A 14,923-nucleotide genomic window follows, 5' to 3' on the forward strand; every position below is an offset into this window, starting at 1 on the left:
ATTCTTCCAACAGAAGAAACAGGTTCAAATCTCTATATCACATGAGGAAATTGAGTATGGAATACATTTACTATGAAATTTTCTAAGCAGGTACTATTTTAACCTTAAGAAATTTACTTCTTATGCATAAGCCTTTAGACTTGCCTTTCTAATTAAATTAGCTCTCCTTAAGCGATAAGGCTGTGTCCAACTAGAAGTACGAGAAACATTTTCAAATTTCTTATATGCAATACAGACATACTGGTTTTAGAAATGTCAGTATTTATGGGACTTATTTGAGAAACTTCTATATATAAGAACATATGATAATATGAGATAAACGAGAATACATGTGAAGGCTTTATCTGAAATGCAAATGTTAAGTTCTCTTCCTTACTCTAGAAGCTCTGGTTTTTTTCTCTTTCTGTCTGTCACATAGGAACATACTGAACCAAATGGAAGAAGCAAATCAGTCTGTGGTGACTGAATTTGTTTTTCGTGGACTTTGTAATTCAAAAGGAATCCAGACCTTCCTCCTACTACCATTTTCTATACTTTACCTGATGACGGTTGTTGGAAATCTTCTCGTTGTGTTCTTAATCATCACTGACCCACATCTCCATTCCCCAATGTACTTCCTATTGGCCAACCTGTCTTTCGTTGACTGCTGCTTTCCTCAGTAACCACCCCTAAACTGACCACAGATTTTCTAAAGGATAACAAGACTATTTCCTTTGGTGGATGTATGACCCAAATACTCTGTGTGCATGTCTTTGGAGCAGTTGAGATGGTCCTGCTTGTGACAATGGCATACGATAGGTATGTGGCCATCTGCAAAACACTCCATTATTCCAGCATCATGTACATACAAAAGTGCATCTGGCTAGTTTTGGCATCGTGGATCATTGGCTTCGTGCATTCCATGAGTCAATTGCTCGTGATTTTAGATCTGCTCTTCTGTGGACCAAGAATATTGGACAGCTTTTTCTGTGATATCCCTTTGGTCATCAAACTAGCCTGCATGAATATTCAAACCATAGGAACGTTGATAAATATTGACAGTGGGTTCTTTGCAACAAGCTGTTTCTTCCTCCTGATGCTCTCCTACACCTACATCCTTGTCACCGTCTGCCTTCGCTCCAAGGATGGGGCCTCCAAGGCACTCTCCACCTGCACTTAATGAAAGACATAATGACATACTCTATGGAAGAGAGACTTAAGGAGGTACTAACAGTAGTAATAATAATGAAATATCCAATACTAAGATTTAGCGTTTTAAAAGCATGGGACCAGAAAGTATGAAATCACTAAAACCTCAAAAACTAGTGATGTTACAGATCAGAGAGGAGATAGCTATCACTTTATACCCAGCTTGGGATATCCACAAAAGGGATCCCAAGCAACAACCGTAGAGATAGAATTCAAAGGAAACCTTTAGTAATGCCTACATAGGATAGTGCATATTAAGTGGTTTGTGAAGCCTGAAAAACCACCAATTTTCATGTTTAATTATGAATATATTTTGCCTTCTAAAGAAGAAAAATTACACTCTTTCTAGAATCCCACAGGGCAAAATTTTAATTAAATATGAAACTTTTACTTTGTAGTATTTGTGTTCTTATTTATGGCCAGTCAAAGTATACCCTCTACCACTGAGCAACTACATCCTTGGCCTCAATTTTTCACTTATCCTTCCTAATTGAATCACCCTGAGACACACAGTTACAAAGTGGTTCATGATTGAGTTTCAGTCATGCAATGTTCCAACACCCAACCCTTTACCAGTATACATTTTCCATCACCAGTGTCCCCAGTTTTACTCTTGCCACTCCCCCCACCTGCCCCACAGCCTGCCTGCCTCTATGACAGACACCCCTCTCTCTCTCTCTCTCTCTGTCTCTCTCTCCTCCTATCCTCCCTCCCTTCCCTCTTTTCCTCCTTTTTTTTCATTTCAAGCCTGTCGTTTGCAATACAAGTATTGCAAAAATTATCATGTACATCACTTTACCTCCTTTCAGCACTCAGGTTTTTACTTTAACTCTGAAGGTTTGTGATGATAGTGAAGGAAGATACTAGTAATTGATGTAGATGTTTAAATGAACCACAAGAATTACATTTTAACTGGAACAACTTTTAGGTATATTGCAAGCTATCTACCTGACGATACTTCAGATGACTGGTAATCAGTATAATGAGGCCAAGTATTGACCTACCTCAGAGACAGAGATATTAGGTCATTTCTGTACATTTAATAAAGTCTGTGTTAACAACAAAGCCTTTTTTCTCCCTCCTAAAGGAGTCAGATGAAGATTTTGTCAATCATAACGACAATGATCAAAATCGGGTAAGGTTCACAATTAAAATTTTAATTGTAGCATAGTACATATGTTAAATATAAATAAATAAGCAGGTACTAAAATTACTTTTGAATGACTTATGAGAAAGAATTTATGTATATAGTTTTCTTGCATAATTTTAGGCTACCTACCCTTAGTGCTTATGTTTTTGATTTCTGCTTTAGAATTTATTGTGCTTCCTTAGAAAAAAAAATTGAAAGCAAAATTTCCCCAAATTGAGAAAATGTTTAAAAGAAGACTTATTTAAACTGAACTATTGTACATGAATCCCCCACTACTGTTTTAAAATTTAAGATAAAGCAGCAGTAGCATTAAGGAACATTTAGTGAATGGAAGTTTCTAGACTGCTACCACAATTATAACATGGTTTTATGCTTCAAAGCTCTTTCCACATTATGTGTATTCGACTGCCCTTATCTCCAATCCTCTGTTTGCTGTTTTTTCTTCTTTCAGTAGAACATGGCCTGGAAATTGTACATACAATAAAATAATTGGAGAGACAGCACATTCATCTACTATTACTTATTGCTGTTAATGTCTTACTGTGTCTAATTTATGAGTAAAACTACTATAGCTATGAATGTGTAGGGAAAAATATAGTATTCTTGGGGTTCAGAAGTGGATTCAGAAACCACTGAATGATGTGGGAATGTAGCCACTGTGTGTGTGTGTGTGTGTGTGTGTGTGTGTGTGTGTGTGTGTGTTGGGGAGGCGGAGGAGGTCAGTTGTAATTTGTTTTCTATTTTCTAGTAAAATAAGAATTTATTTATTTTAATGGCCTTTGTAAATTTGGGGGATAAACTTTTCTTTTTCATCAAGTTTTAACAATCCAAGTAAAAAAAATTTTTTCTCCATTCTGGTAGTTCACAATTTTTCAAATACCCATTCATTAATTTTCAAATTTGTAAATAACATTAACATTTAATGATAATCAGTTCTATTTTGTCCTTAACATGACATTGATGACAAAAAGATGAAATCAGTTTTTCTGATACCTACCAATAAAAATATGAACATTTATAATCTTAACTTTTAAAATAGTATGGTCAGATCTATACAATTACTACTCATCACACTGAATTGTTCATTTCCCTGTCATTCTGTATCTCATAATAATGACCCTAGGGGGAAAGCCAATGTTAATGAAGGACCTAATTTCTATAAAAAGTCAGCAACAAAGTAGATATTAGTCACTAATACCCAGTTTGCTAATTGTTTTCATCCCTGATGATAACAACTATTTGTAAAAAGTTTTAAATAGCAATAATAAATCTAAGGATATAACATCTTGGTCTCTAATCTCTTGAAGCTGATGAGAGTGAAACCTGTTCTCTTCAGGTAGGTAAAAACAAGTTTTGCTTCTCTGGCATCTAGATCCTTCATTATTATTCCATTCCTAGTTTTAGAATTTAATTCTCTATCAATCTGTTGCTTTGTAAACTCACTTTATTTGAGTGATTTTTAAACCGTGTTGCTTTGTGTCCTTCCACTTTTATGCTCAAGTAAAATCATATGACAGGAAAAATAAAAAATATTTTCCAATTGTCTAATATCTGTTAAAGTTGGATGTTAATACATTAAATCTTTCATTTCTCTAAATATAAGCAGCATAAAAGTTAAAGCAAGATTTAAATTATTGTCTTCTGCTGGATATTTTATTTCCACTGACACAACATAAAATACCAGGCTAACTTCCTTTTTGCCAGATTATTCAACTATTTTTAGCAATGTGAAATTTCTGAGGCTCTTTCCTGAAAAGACATTTGAAGAATCACATTACAACTTTCACTTAGTGCTAATATTTACCACTACATTTTTTAATGCTTCCATTTTTCAACTCCTTTCCTCTCCATGTAATCATATGAAGAATTTCCTCTTATATTTGCAGTGGATGTAAGGAAACTGACACACCAGACAGTTCAGTAACTCAAGAAACACTGCAGTTAAAAGGAAGATCTGAGAAAGCAAATAGACTTATCCTTGTGCCTGTGCTCTCAAATACATTACACTGCATAAAATATGCACTGCACTGTAGCACTGTCCTCCCATTGTTCATCGATTTACTCAAGCGTGCCCAGTAATGTCTCCATTGTGAGACTTGTTACTGTGTTTGGCATATCAAATACGTCACGGGTAGCTTGCCAGGCTTTGCCATGCAGGCGAGATACTCTCTGTTACTTGCCGGGCTCTTTAAGAGGGGCGGAGGAATCAAACCCAGGTCGCCCGGGCTGGCTGTGTGCAAGGCAAATGCCCTACCCACTGTGCATATAATCACTCCAGCATATAATATAATAGATTATATATGTCAGAAATGACTCAATAACATTCCTATTTTCTAAATATGGATATATTTATTTTAAATCATCAATTATAAATATAACCTCTGAAAGTATAACAATATATAAATGAAAAACAAACATACATCTGAAATCTTGTCAACTGAATAAACTAAGGAAAAATCCTAAAACATTTACCCATGCGTCATCGTGCAACTTCCAAGAGGAGAATTTTATCTCTGTAGAGATTTCCTTCATTTATTTATGTGTTTTCATCTCATTTTATGTAGATTTACTGATTTTTTCATATCCATTCATTTTTAAACCCATAGGACATACTGTATCCACTTACAAAATCCTTTCTTTAGTCTAAAATACCTTAATATTTTCATTTAATATTATTATCCAAAATGCGATAAATAAAGCATCAGTATGGGGAAATACATGTTATGTATTCATTCATTTCCTTTCCAAATAATTACAACCAAGAGACCAAAATTATAAAAAAAATTCTAATGTGAATGTGGTATTATATTCAAAATATCTTACCACTTCACAACTGAATTAGCTGCTTTCCAATCCCACAGAAAACACAAGCCTAATCATTCTGTTTAGGAAATATATTCCAATAAAATCTAAATTATGTATTTGGAATACGAAATGACACAAGATGGTAAACTTTGGTTTGATTAAGTTAGTCAATAAATTTGAGGTACTAAAAAAATTTTAATAGTATTTTGTATATATGCATTGAAGTCTCTTTCCTTCATCTTTAGGCATAAGATTAGCATTACATGTAGGAAAAAGATTGAAGCAGGAAAAATTACATCTATTTGAATATTTATCCTTTTATTTTAAAATTAACCCAATAACAAATGAAATTGATTTATATCATACTAAACTCCACTATCTTTGACTACCTGCACCATCTTTAGCTACTCCAGGTCCAAAAGAAAATTAATAAAGTAATAATCTTGGAAAGTTGTGTGCTTCTCAAGCTGGAATACAGCTTTCTCACAAAATTTAGAATATTACCCCACTATCTGAAATAGATGAATTTTTAACTGGTAAGAAGAAGGAAGGGAAATGGCTTTGTAGAAGTCAAAAATCCAGGGACAGAGCTACTGAAACAAGAATGTTATAAACAGATCAATTCTTATGGTGATATAAAGATAAATGATGGTTTTACTTAGTTTATAAACTAAATTTTATAATTTAAATTTAATTTTCATTAACATTGTATAACATGATTTAAACAATATTAATGTTTATGGGGGCTGGAGAGATAGCACAGAGGGTATGGCATTTTCCTTGCACACCACCAACCCAGGTTGGATTCCTTCGTGCCTCTCGGAGAACTGGGCAAGCTACCGAGAATATCCTGCTGGCACTGCAGAGCCTAGCAAACTCCCCGAGGAGTATTCACTATGCCAAAAACAGTAACCAGTCTCACAATGGAGACATTACTGGTGACCACTGGAGCAAATCGATGAGCAATAGGAGGACTGTTCTACAGTGCTGCCGTGCTAACGTTTATGGGGGTGTGTTGTTTGGGGGCCAAACCCAGTAGTGCTCAGGGCTAACGTTTATGGGGGTGTGTTGTTTGGGGGCCACACCCAGTAGTGCTGAGGGTTGATTCTGTGTTCAGGGATTACTTCTGTTTTTTTGGGTTTTTGTTTTGTTTTGTTTTGTTTTAGCTTTTTGGGTCATACCCAGCAATGCATAGAGGTTACTACTGGCTCGTGCACTTGGGAATTACTCCGGGCGGTGCTCGGAAGACCATATGGGATGCTAGGAATCAAATCCAGGTCAACAGCGTGCAAGGCAAACGCCCTGCCTGCTGTGCTATCGCTCCAACCCCAGGGATCACTTTTTATGAGAATTGGGGGACTATATAGGATGACGAATCAAATCTGTCAGCTGCATTCAAGCAAGTGCCCCAACTGTTGTACAATAACTCCAGTCCCTAACATGTATGGTTTTTATACATAGTAATTATACCTTTCCACCACAGAGTGTCTAATGTCTTCCACCACTGTCATTAATGTTACTTCTAGTCTGCCTCTTCATAATCCACCAAATACTACCAACCACTATTATTCTCAGTGATGTGAGTCAAGGCAAAGGATTTGTAACCTGGGATAACAAACAATTATCTGGGATAAGTGATTTTTTTAATTTTTATTAGTGATGTTTTAAAAATAACTATTATATGAGTTGATTTAAATCAGTATCTCTAATAAGAAACCTCTGGACACAAGTTTCAGGTTTGAATGTGAAAAATCTTGTTCAAATGATGGAAACAGAAAATACTTGAGGTAATTTGCTTGGGAGAACATCTGATAAAGTGCTCAGACAACACATTTAGGTACAATTAACAAGCAAAAAATTTTTAAGTCTAAAAATAGAATAATAAAAGTAGTCCCATTTCCTTCCATGTAAGATATTTAAAACTTTTTTTACTTACATGATCAGATAACTTCATTTATTTTTCTCATCTGATTGAATCATATATACATTTTAAATATTAGCTGGAAAAAATTCACTATAAATAAGAAATATATTGTTGAAAAACTGATTCAAAATTTTCTTGTTTTCTACCCTCAGGTGACCTGAAATCAGCTCTTCCGTTTAAGTCAATGGATGGACTAAATACCTCTGTGGTGTTTGAATTTGTGCTGACAGGATTCTCTGGCTCTTGGGAAACTAAAGTTTTTCTCATGCTGATATTCTCCTTACTCTATATAGGGATTATCCTGGGAAATCTCCTCATTGTGCTGTTGATAATTTTTAATTCTCACTTACATTCTCCTATGTACTTCCTACTGGCCAACCTGTCCCTCATTGACATGGGCGTTTCCTCAACCACTGTACCCAGAATGATTGCAGACCTTTTAAATGATTACAAAGTAATTTCTTTCCAAAGTTGTATGGCACAGGCATATTTCATCCACCTCATAGGAGGAGCCGAGATGGTGTTATTTATAGCCATGGCATTTGACAGATACACAGCAATCTGCAAGCCTCTCCACTACTTGAAGATCATGAGCCCTAAAGTATGCATTTCATTTGTAATTGCTGCCTGGGTACTTGGTGTGATCCATGCTGTGTTTCAGTTTTCATTTGTAATCAATTTGCCCTTTTGTGGTCCTAATAAGGTAGACAGTTTTTGCTGTGACTTTCCCAGGATCATAAAACTTGCATGCACAGATGGAACTATGTTTGAATTTATTATTGCTGCCAACAGTGGCTTCCTGACTATGGCCACCTTCTTCCTGCTGATCCTCTCCTATGCTTTCATTTTGGTAACTGCATGGAAACGTTGCTCAGATTTATCCAAGGCATTCGCCACATTATCAGCTCATATCAGTGTCGTGTTTCTTTTTTTCACACCATGCCTGTTTCTGTACATTTGGCCTTTCCCCACATCATCAATTGATAAGTACTTGTTCGTTGTTGACTTTGCTATCACCCCTGCCTTAAATCCTGTTATCTATACATTAAGAAACAAAGACATAAAAGTAGTGATAAAAAAGTTGAGCAAACAGGGACATTATGTCAAATCTTCAGACTGAATCTGAGCTTGGATTTCTGAAACAATACATCAGTCTACTGGACATTTTGATATTGGATGTTGACATTCAGAGTGGCTAAGCCTGGATATATCTACCTCATTCAACAAACTTCTACTTCTTTTAAAGTTTTATTTATTCATTAATTTATTTGTTTTGGGGTCCACCAGGTGGTGCTAAGGGCTTACTCCTACTCTATATTCAGGGATCATTCCTGGCAGGCTCTTGGGACCATATGGGGTGTTGAGGATGGAACCTGGGTTAGCCCCAGGCAAGGCAACTGTCCTACCTGCTGTACTATTGTTCCAGCCCCAGTTTTCTACTTCTTCTGTAGAACATTTACTCATTATCTTCACTCATATGATGACAAGTGAAAATCCACCATGCTACAGGTTGCTATTGCAAACAGAGTGACTACTAAAAGACTCTCATGAGAAACTGTGATTATTAGCATTGTCGAAATAGAACATCCTTTCTGTACTCATAATTTTCAAGTGAACTTCAAATTTGCTTTGATTAAGGGAAGAAAGTGCCAAAACCTATAAATGCATGATCAATAGTTCGGCTTTAGTTACTCAGTTTATTTTTCCTCAGGAAAAAACCTCAAAACAAATTTTGATTTAAGTTAGTTTATTTGCAGTCTAGCTTTGGAAGATCATTAGAGGGGTGGAAAAGTAAGACGTGATACAAGATGCTACCCTCCTGGCTCTGCGAAAATATAAATTCTGTGACTTAAAAAGTTTTTTCCAATCGATTAGAAAGGAAGCTGGAATAATTTTACATTTTTAGTGATTCATTTAATCCTTAGCATCTTCACACATTAAACTGTGCATGCTAGAAAATTGAAACAGACTACCTGATAAGCTTTTAGGTATTCTTGTAGAGTATCATCTTCTCTGGAATAAATAAACATCAAAATTTTAAGAATATATATGTGTATATGTATATATGTGAATGAGTATATATAACGGGAAAATTCACAAGTATACAGAAAATCTCATATATGTGTGTATATATATGTGTGTGTATGTATATTATGTGAGTGTCATTAAGTATTCTCATATTTTCACCACCTTCTCTGACCACTACTTTTTTTTATTTTATTATATTTATTTATTGAATCACAGTGGGAAAAGTTGCAAAGCTTTCAGGTTTAAGTCTCAGTCATACAATGACCAAACACCTTTTCCTTCACCAGTACTTATTTTTCACCACCAATAACCCCAATATACCTCCCACACCTCCCAATGCCTGTGAGGCAGATGATTTCTACTTAACTCTCTCTCTCTCTACTTTGATTACATTCATTATTTCGACAAAAGATGCACCATTATTGTTTAGAATTTCCCAATAATCAGAACTACTGAAAAGGCATTGTGAAATAATTTGTTTTTTATAGCTGGTTATAAGAACTATATGATGTTGTTTCTAAAATATCAGAAAACCATATTGGATTTCTGATATTTTACTAATTAAGTCTGGAGGGATTTCTGCCAAGAGCCAGATAATTACGAGATTGATTTCTGTGCGTCTGGTGCTATGGCCATGCCAGAGAACCGCTCGTGGGTGGCAACTTGTGGCCTCAGTAGGGCGTGAAGGATGAGCCAGTACCACCCCCCATTCCATGAGGCTGCAGTTGACCCATCACCACTGGTTCATACCTGGCTTTCCAATAAGCTCTGAGGCGGAGGCCACCTTGCTGCCAGGGGAAGAAAAAGGCGAAAGGGAGCAACACCCTTTCCCTCCCAGGGAGGCATGGAGCCATAGTTTAACACATAGTCCATTCACTTTTCTGCGGCAAGTTGCTGGGTTCTTGATTAAGTCCTTTAGCTCTGGAGCCATGGCTGTGCCAGAGAGCCAATCGTGGGGCGCAACTCATGGCCTTGGTAGGGCGTGAAGGATGAGCCAGTACCGCCCCCCTTCCCATGAGGCTATAGTTGCCCCGTTTGACCTCTACTTCTAATAATCGGTTCTACAATCTGAGTCTAAGGGTTTGTTTTCATTTGGATTTTACTATTCCCTTACTTAGTTTCTCTATATCACATGTGAGTGATGTTAGCTAGCTTTTATCTTTCAAATTCTGAACTGCTGGACACAGAAAACATATTTTTCCTTCTGAATTTTGGCAACTCATCACAGAAAATAAAGAATATGTTTGAATATTTCCTTTATCTGCTATTGTTTGTTAGTTATAATACTAAGAAGAAAAAAACAAGAAGCAGAAAATTGTATTCTTATTCTTTTTACACTGGAGTCAATTGGATAAAATTTACAACAATATGGGTGCAAATAAACAAATAAAAGAGTTCACAAGAGACTACAATGAAAAATTTTATGCTACTAAATTGAAGAACCTACTAGACATAGAGAAATTTTTGGAATTTCAAAATCATCTGAGATCAGAGGAGGGAAAAGTAAGAAACCTGTACATGTCAATTACAATCATGGCTACTTCAATAATAAAAATTACCCAGAATCAAAATTCCAAATTAAAATGTGTTGATTAGTAAATACCACCAGCGATTCAAAGAGGATTTATTACCTATCCTTCTCAAGATACTCCAGAAAATTAGGGCTGGAGTGATAGCATATCAGACAATGCATTTGCTTTGCACTTGGCCCACCTGGGTTCGATTCCCAGGATCCCATATGGTTCCCCAAGCACTACCAGGATTAATTCTGAGTGCATAAGCCAGTAGAAACCCCTGAGCATTGCAAGGTGTGACCCAAAAAGCAAATAAATAGATAAATAAATAAATAAAAGATAATCCAGAAAATTGAAAAACAGGAATTATTCCCCAAAAGTTTCTATGAGTTCATTACTGTTATACCAAAAAATGAAAACATAACTTAAAAAGATGAACATATATACAAAAATCATCAACAAAATATTAGCAGATAAAATTTGACTATAAACTAAAACAATAGTACATCATGATTGGATGGGGCTTATTCAAAGGATACAAGGATATAAATAAACATATACAAATCAATTAGTGTGATATAGGTGGCCAATCTGGGTTCGAGCCATACTGTGAGTCATCCCTGAGCATAGAGCTAAGAGTAAGGCCTGAGCAATGGGGTTGGTCCAAAAGCAAAAACATGCCATTGGTGTGATGTACCACATCAATAAAACAAAGATCAAAACCAATTATATTCTGGAGCTTGAAAGATTTCTTAACAGACTGAATGCATGCCCTGAATCCCCAGGTTTGGTTCCCAGAATCCATGGTCCTCTGAGCATCACTGTGTGTATCCTATAAAAAATAAAAAAGAAAAATTCACATAATCCTATCAATAAATGAATATAATGTTTCTGACAAAATTCAACATGAATTTAATAATTAAAACTATTAATATAATGAGGATATAATGGACTTACGTCATCAGAGTAATGCCTATATACAATAAACACTTAGCCAATGTCAAAAACAGTGACAAAAAAACTGAAAGATTTTTCTTTAATATTAGGCAATAGATGAATATGTTCTGTCTCACTACTATCCAAGATAGTATTAGAGTTCTGGCCACAGCAATTATGCAGGAAAAATTAATTAAAGGATGAAAATTTTAAGAGAACTTAGAATATTACTGTTTTGCTGATGACACTTTAATAAACAACAAAAATCCTAAATACTCTACTAAAAACCTTTTAGAAACAATAAACCTACTCAGTGAACTGCAGACTACAAAATCAATATAAAAATATTAGTTGCATTTCTATGCGTAAATAACAAACTAGAAGAGAAAAACGTCAAGTAAAAGTTCAATTTACAATTGTATTTAAAAAAATAATTAGATTAATGATAAAGGTAAGAATTAGATTAATGATAACAATTGAAGAGATACCTAAAGGGCTGGAGAGATAGTACAGTGGGCAGTGTGTTTGCCTAGCACATGACCAGCCTGGGTTCAAACACATGGGCCAGTGAACCTCACCAGGAGTGATCCCTGGACAAAGAGCCACGAACAATCCCTGAGCACCACCAGGTTAGGAAATAATATGCCATTATTATTAACAGTAAAATAAACAGTAAATACATAAGTAAAAATCTAAGACTTCATGGGAAGGGGGTCAGTACCGGCTTGTCCTTCATGCCCTGCCGAGGTCACGAGTTGCGCCCCCCCCCCCCCACACACACACACACACAAGCGACTCTCCAGCACGGCCATGGCTCCAGAGGCAAAAGGACTTAATCCAGAGCCCAGCAGCCTGCGGCACAAAAGTGAATGAATTATGCATTAAACTACTGCGGCATGCCTTCCCGGGAGGGAAAGGTTTTGCTCCCTTCCACCTTTTTCCACCCTGGCAGCAAGGTGGCTGCCAACTCGGAGCTTACTGGAAAGCCAGGTATTAGCCAGTAGTGACGAGACAACTGCAGTCTCAAGGGAACGGGGGCAGTATCAACTTGTCTTTCATGCCCTACCAAGGTCACCAGTTGCCCCCCATGAGCGGTTCTCCGGCACGGCCATAACACCAGACATACAGAAACAAATCTCATAATTATCTGGCTCTTGGTAGAAATCCCTCCAGACCTACCTAGTAAAATATCACAGTGGCCGCACAACATAATATGGTTCTCATAACCAGCTATAGAAAACAAATTATTTCACAATGCCTTTTCAGCAATTCTGATTGTTGGGGGAAATTCTAAACAATAATGGTTCATTTTTTGTCAAAATAATGAATGTAATCAAAGTAGAGAATGAATTCAGTAGAAATCATCTGCCTCACAGGCATTGGGAGGGGTGGGAGGGGGATATATTGGGGTTCTAGGTGGTGAAAAATAAATACTGGTGAAGGGAAAGGTGTTTGATCATTGTATGACTGAGAATTAATCTTGGAAGCTTTGTAAATTTTCCCACAGTGATTCAATAAATAAATATAACCCAAAAAAAAGTTTAATTTAAATGTGCCTGGATCAAGTGTTGAAGATGGTGTGATGTGATTGATGCCTTATGGTCTCAGTCAGACCAATGATGTTGTACTTGATCTTTCGCACTTGTAACATCAGGTCCTCTATGGATGCATCCTATGCCAGTGTACGTGCATTGAAAGTACAGACAGTCATTTTTGTCTTTCTTCGTTTTTGCAGCCTAGTTTCGCCTTGAGATTTTATCAGCATCTCCTTTCTCATCCTTCTTAACGCTGCCATGTTGGTAGAACTTTCTGGGTCAGGGGAATGAGTCCCATTGTAATTACTGGTTTTGGCATAAGGAATACACTACAGATAGCTTGCCAGGCTCTGCTGGTGGGCGGGATACTCTCAGTAGCTTGCCATGATCTCTGAGAGAGATGGAAATCTTTTTTTATAATTTTATTTATTGAATCACCGTGAGAGCACTTACAAAGCTTTCAGTTTTAAGTCTCGGTCATACAGTGAAACACTCGAACCTTCAAAAGTGACCATTCTTTACCACCAAAAACCCCAGTATACTCCCATCCCACACCCTCCCCCTACCTGTGGGGCAGATGATTTCCACATTATTCTCTCTCCACTTTGATCACATTCAATACTTTGACACCAGACCCACCATTATTATTTGGAATTTTACCCCAATACTCAGATCTTCTGAAAAGGTAACAGTAGACAATTTGTTTTCTATTGCTGGTTAAGTAAAACATACGATGTCACGTGCCTGCAGTAGTGGCCACGCATTTTTGAAATTCCAAAATTTTAACACTTAATTCTGGAGGGATTTCTGCTAAAACCTGCTGGGTTCCGAGATTTGTTCCTGAGTCTCTGGGATCATGGCCATTAATCAAGCCCTATGACCAGGAGACGAAAGGCCGTTCATGGGCAGCAACTCGGGGTCTCATTGAGATGGGGAGGAAAGGGCCGGCTCCACCTCCATCCCATGAGGTCTACACTGAAGACCCAAACCTGACTGTCGAGTGGCTTCTGTCAGATGGCGGCCACCGAGTCACCTAGGGGAAGCAGGCAGAGGGACAACACCCTTTCCCCCTGTTGTGACCCGGCGACAGTAACCTACTGCAGGGTCTGGATGCTTTTCTGCCAAAAGCTGCTGGTTTTCAAGATTTGTTTCTGAGTCTCTTGGATCATGGCCATTAAGCAGATTGATCAGGAGCCAGAGAGGCCATTTATGGGCAGTGACTCAGAGTCTCGCTGAGATGGGGAGGAAAGCACGGGCTCCACCCCCATCCCTTGAGGCCCCATGTGGCTCGTCACTGCAGGCCCAAACCTGACTGTCCAATGGCCTCTGGCGGATGGCGGTCACCAAGCTGCCAAGGGAGAGTAGGCAGATGGACAGCACCTTCTCACCCCCGGGGTGGCCCAGAGACAGTAACTTACTGCAGAGTCTGGACGCATTTCAGCCAAAAGCCACTGGGTTTCAAGATTTGTTTCTGAGTCTCTGGAATCATGGCCATTAAGCAGCTTGATCCGGAGCCATAGAGGCCATTTGTGGGTGGTGACTCAGGGTCTCATTGTTGTGGGAAGAAAAGGGCCGCTCCACCCCCATCCTGTGAGACCCCGCATGTCTCATCACTGCGGGCAAAGACTTTCCAGTGGCCTCTGGAGGATGGCAGCCACTGCGCCAGAGGCAGAACAGGCCAAGGCACGAAAGCTATTCACACCTGAGTTGGCCCAGCACTGGTAACCTACTGCAGGGACCGGATGCATTTCTGCCAAAAGCCACTGGGTTTTGAGGTGTGTTTCTGAGTCTCTGGGATCCTGACCATTAAACGGCTTGATCAGGATCCAGAGAAACGTTCATG

At 37.7% G+C, this 14,923-nt stretch overlaps 1 protein-coding gene and 1 pseudogene across 1 annotated transcript; both read left to right on the forward strand.

Moving 5' to 3' along the window:
- Positions 1-434: 434 nt before the first annotated feature.
- LOC130042091 (olfactory receptor 4K3-like) lies at positions 435-1,159 on the forward strand (annotated as a pseudogene).
- A 6,092-nt stretch (positions 1,160-7,251) lies between these two features.
- Positions 7,252-8,187, forward strand: LOC130041714 (olfactory receptor 4F3/4F16/4F29-like). Its single transcript, XM_056133956.1, has one exon. It carries the CDS (start codon positions 7,252-7,254, stop codon positions 8,185-8,187), a length of 936 nt encoding a protein of 311 aa, XP_055989931.1.
- The last annotated feature ends 6,736 nt before the right edge of the window (positions 8,188-14,923 follow it).

This window comes from Sorex fumeus, unplaced genomic scaffold (assembly GCF_029834395.1).
Source record: "Sorex fumeus unplaced genomic scaffold, SorFum_2.1 ptg000098l, whole genome shotgun sequence".
Taxonomy (NCBI): domain Eukaryota; kingdom Metazoa; phylum Chordata; class Mammalia; order Eulipotyphla; family Soricidae; genus Sorex; species Sorex fumeus.

Excerpts from the sequence above, each read along its gene's own strand:
- LOC130041714 (XM_056133956.1), top strand. The coding sequence starts at position 7,252 with ATGGATGGACTAAATACCTCTGTGGTGTTTGAATTTGTGCTGACAGGA.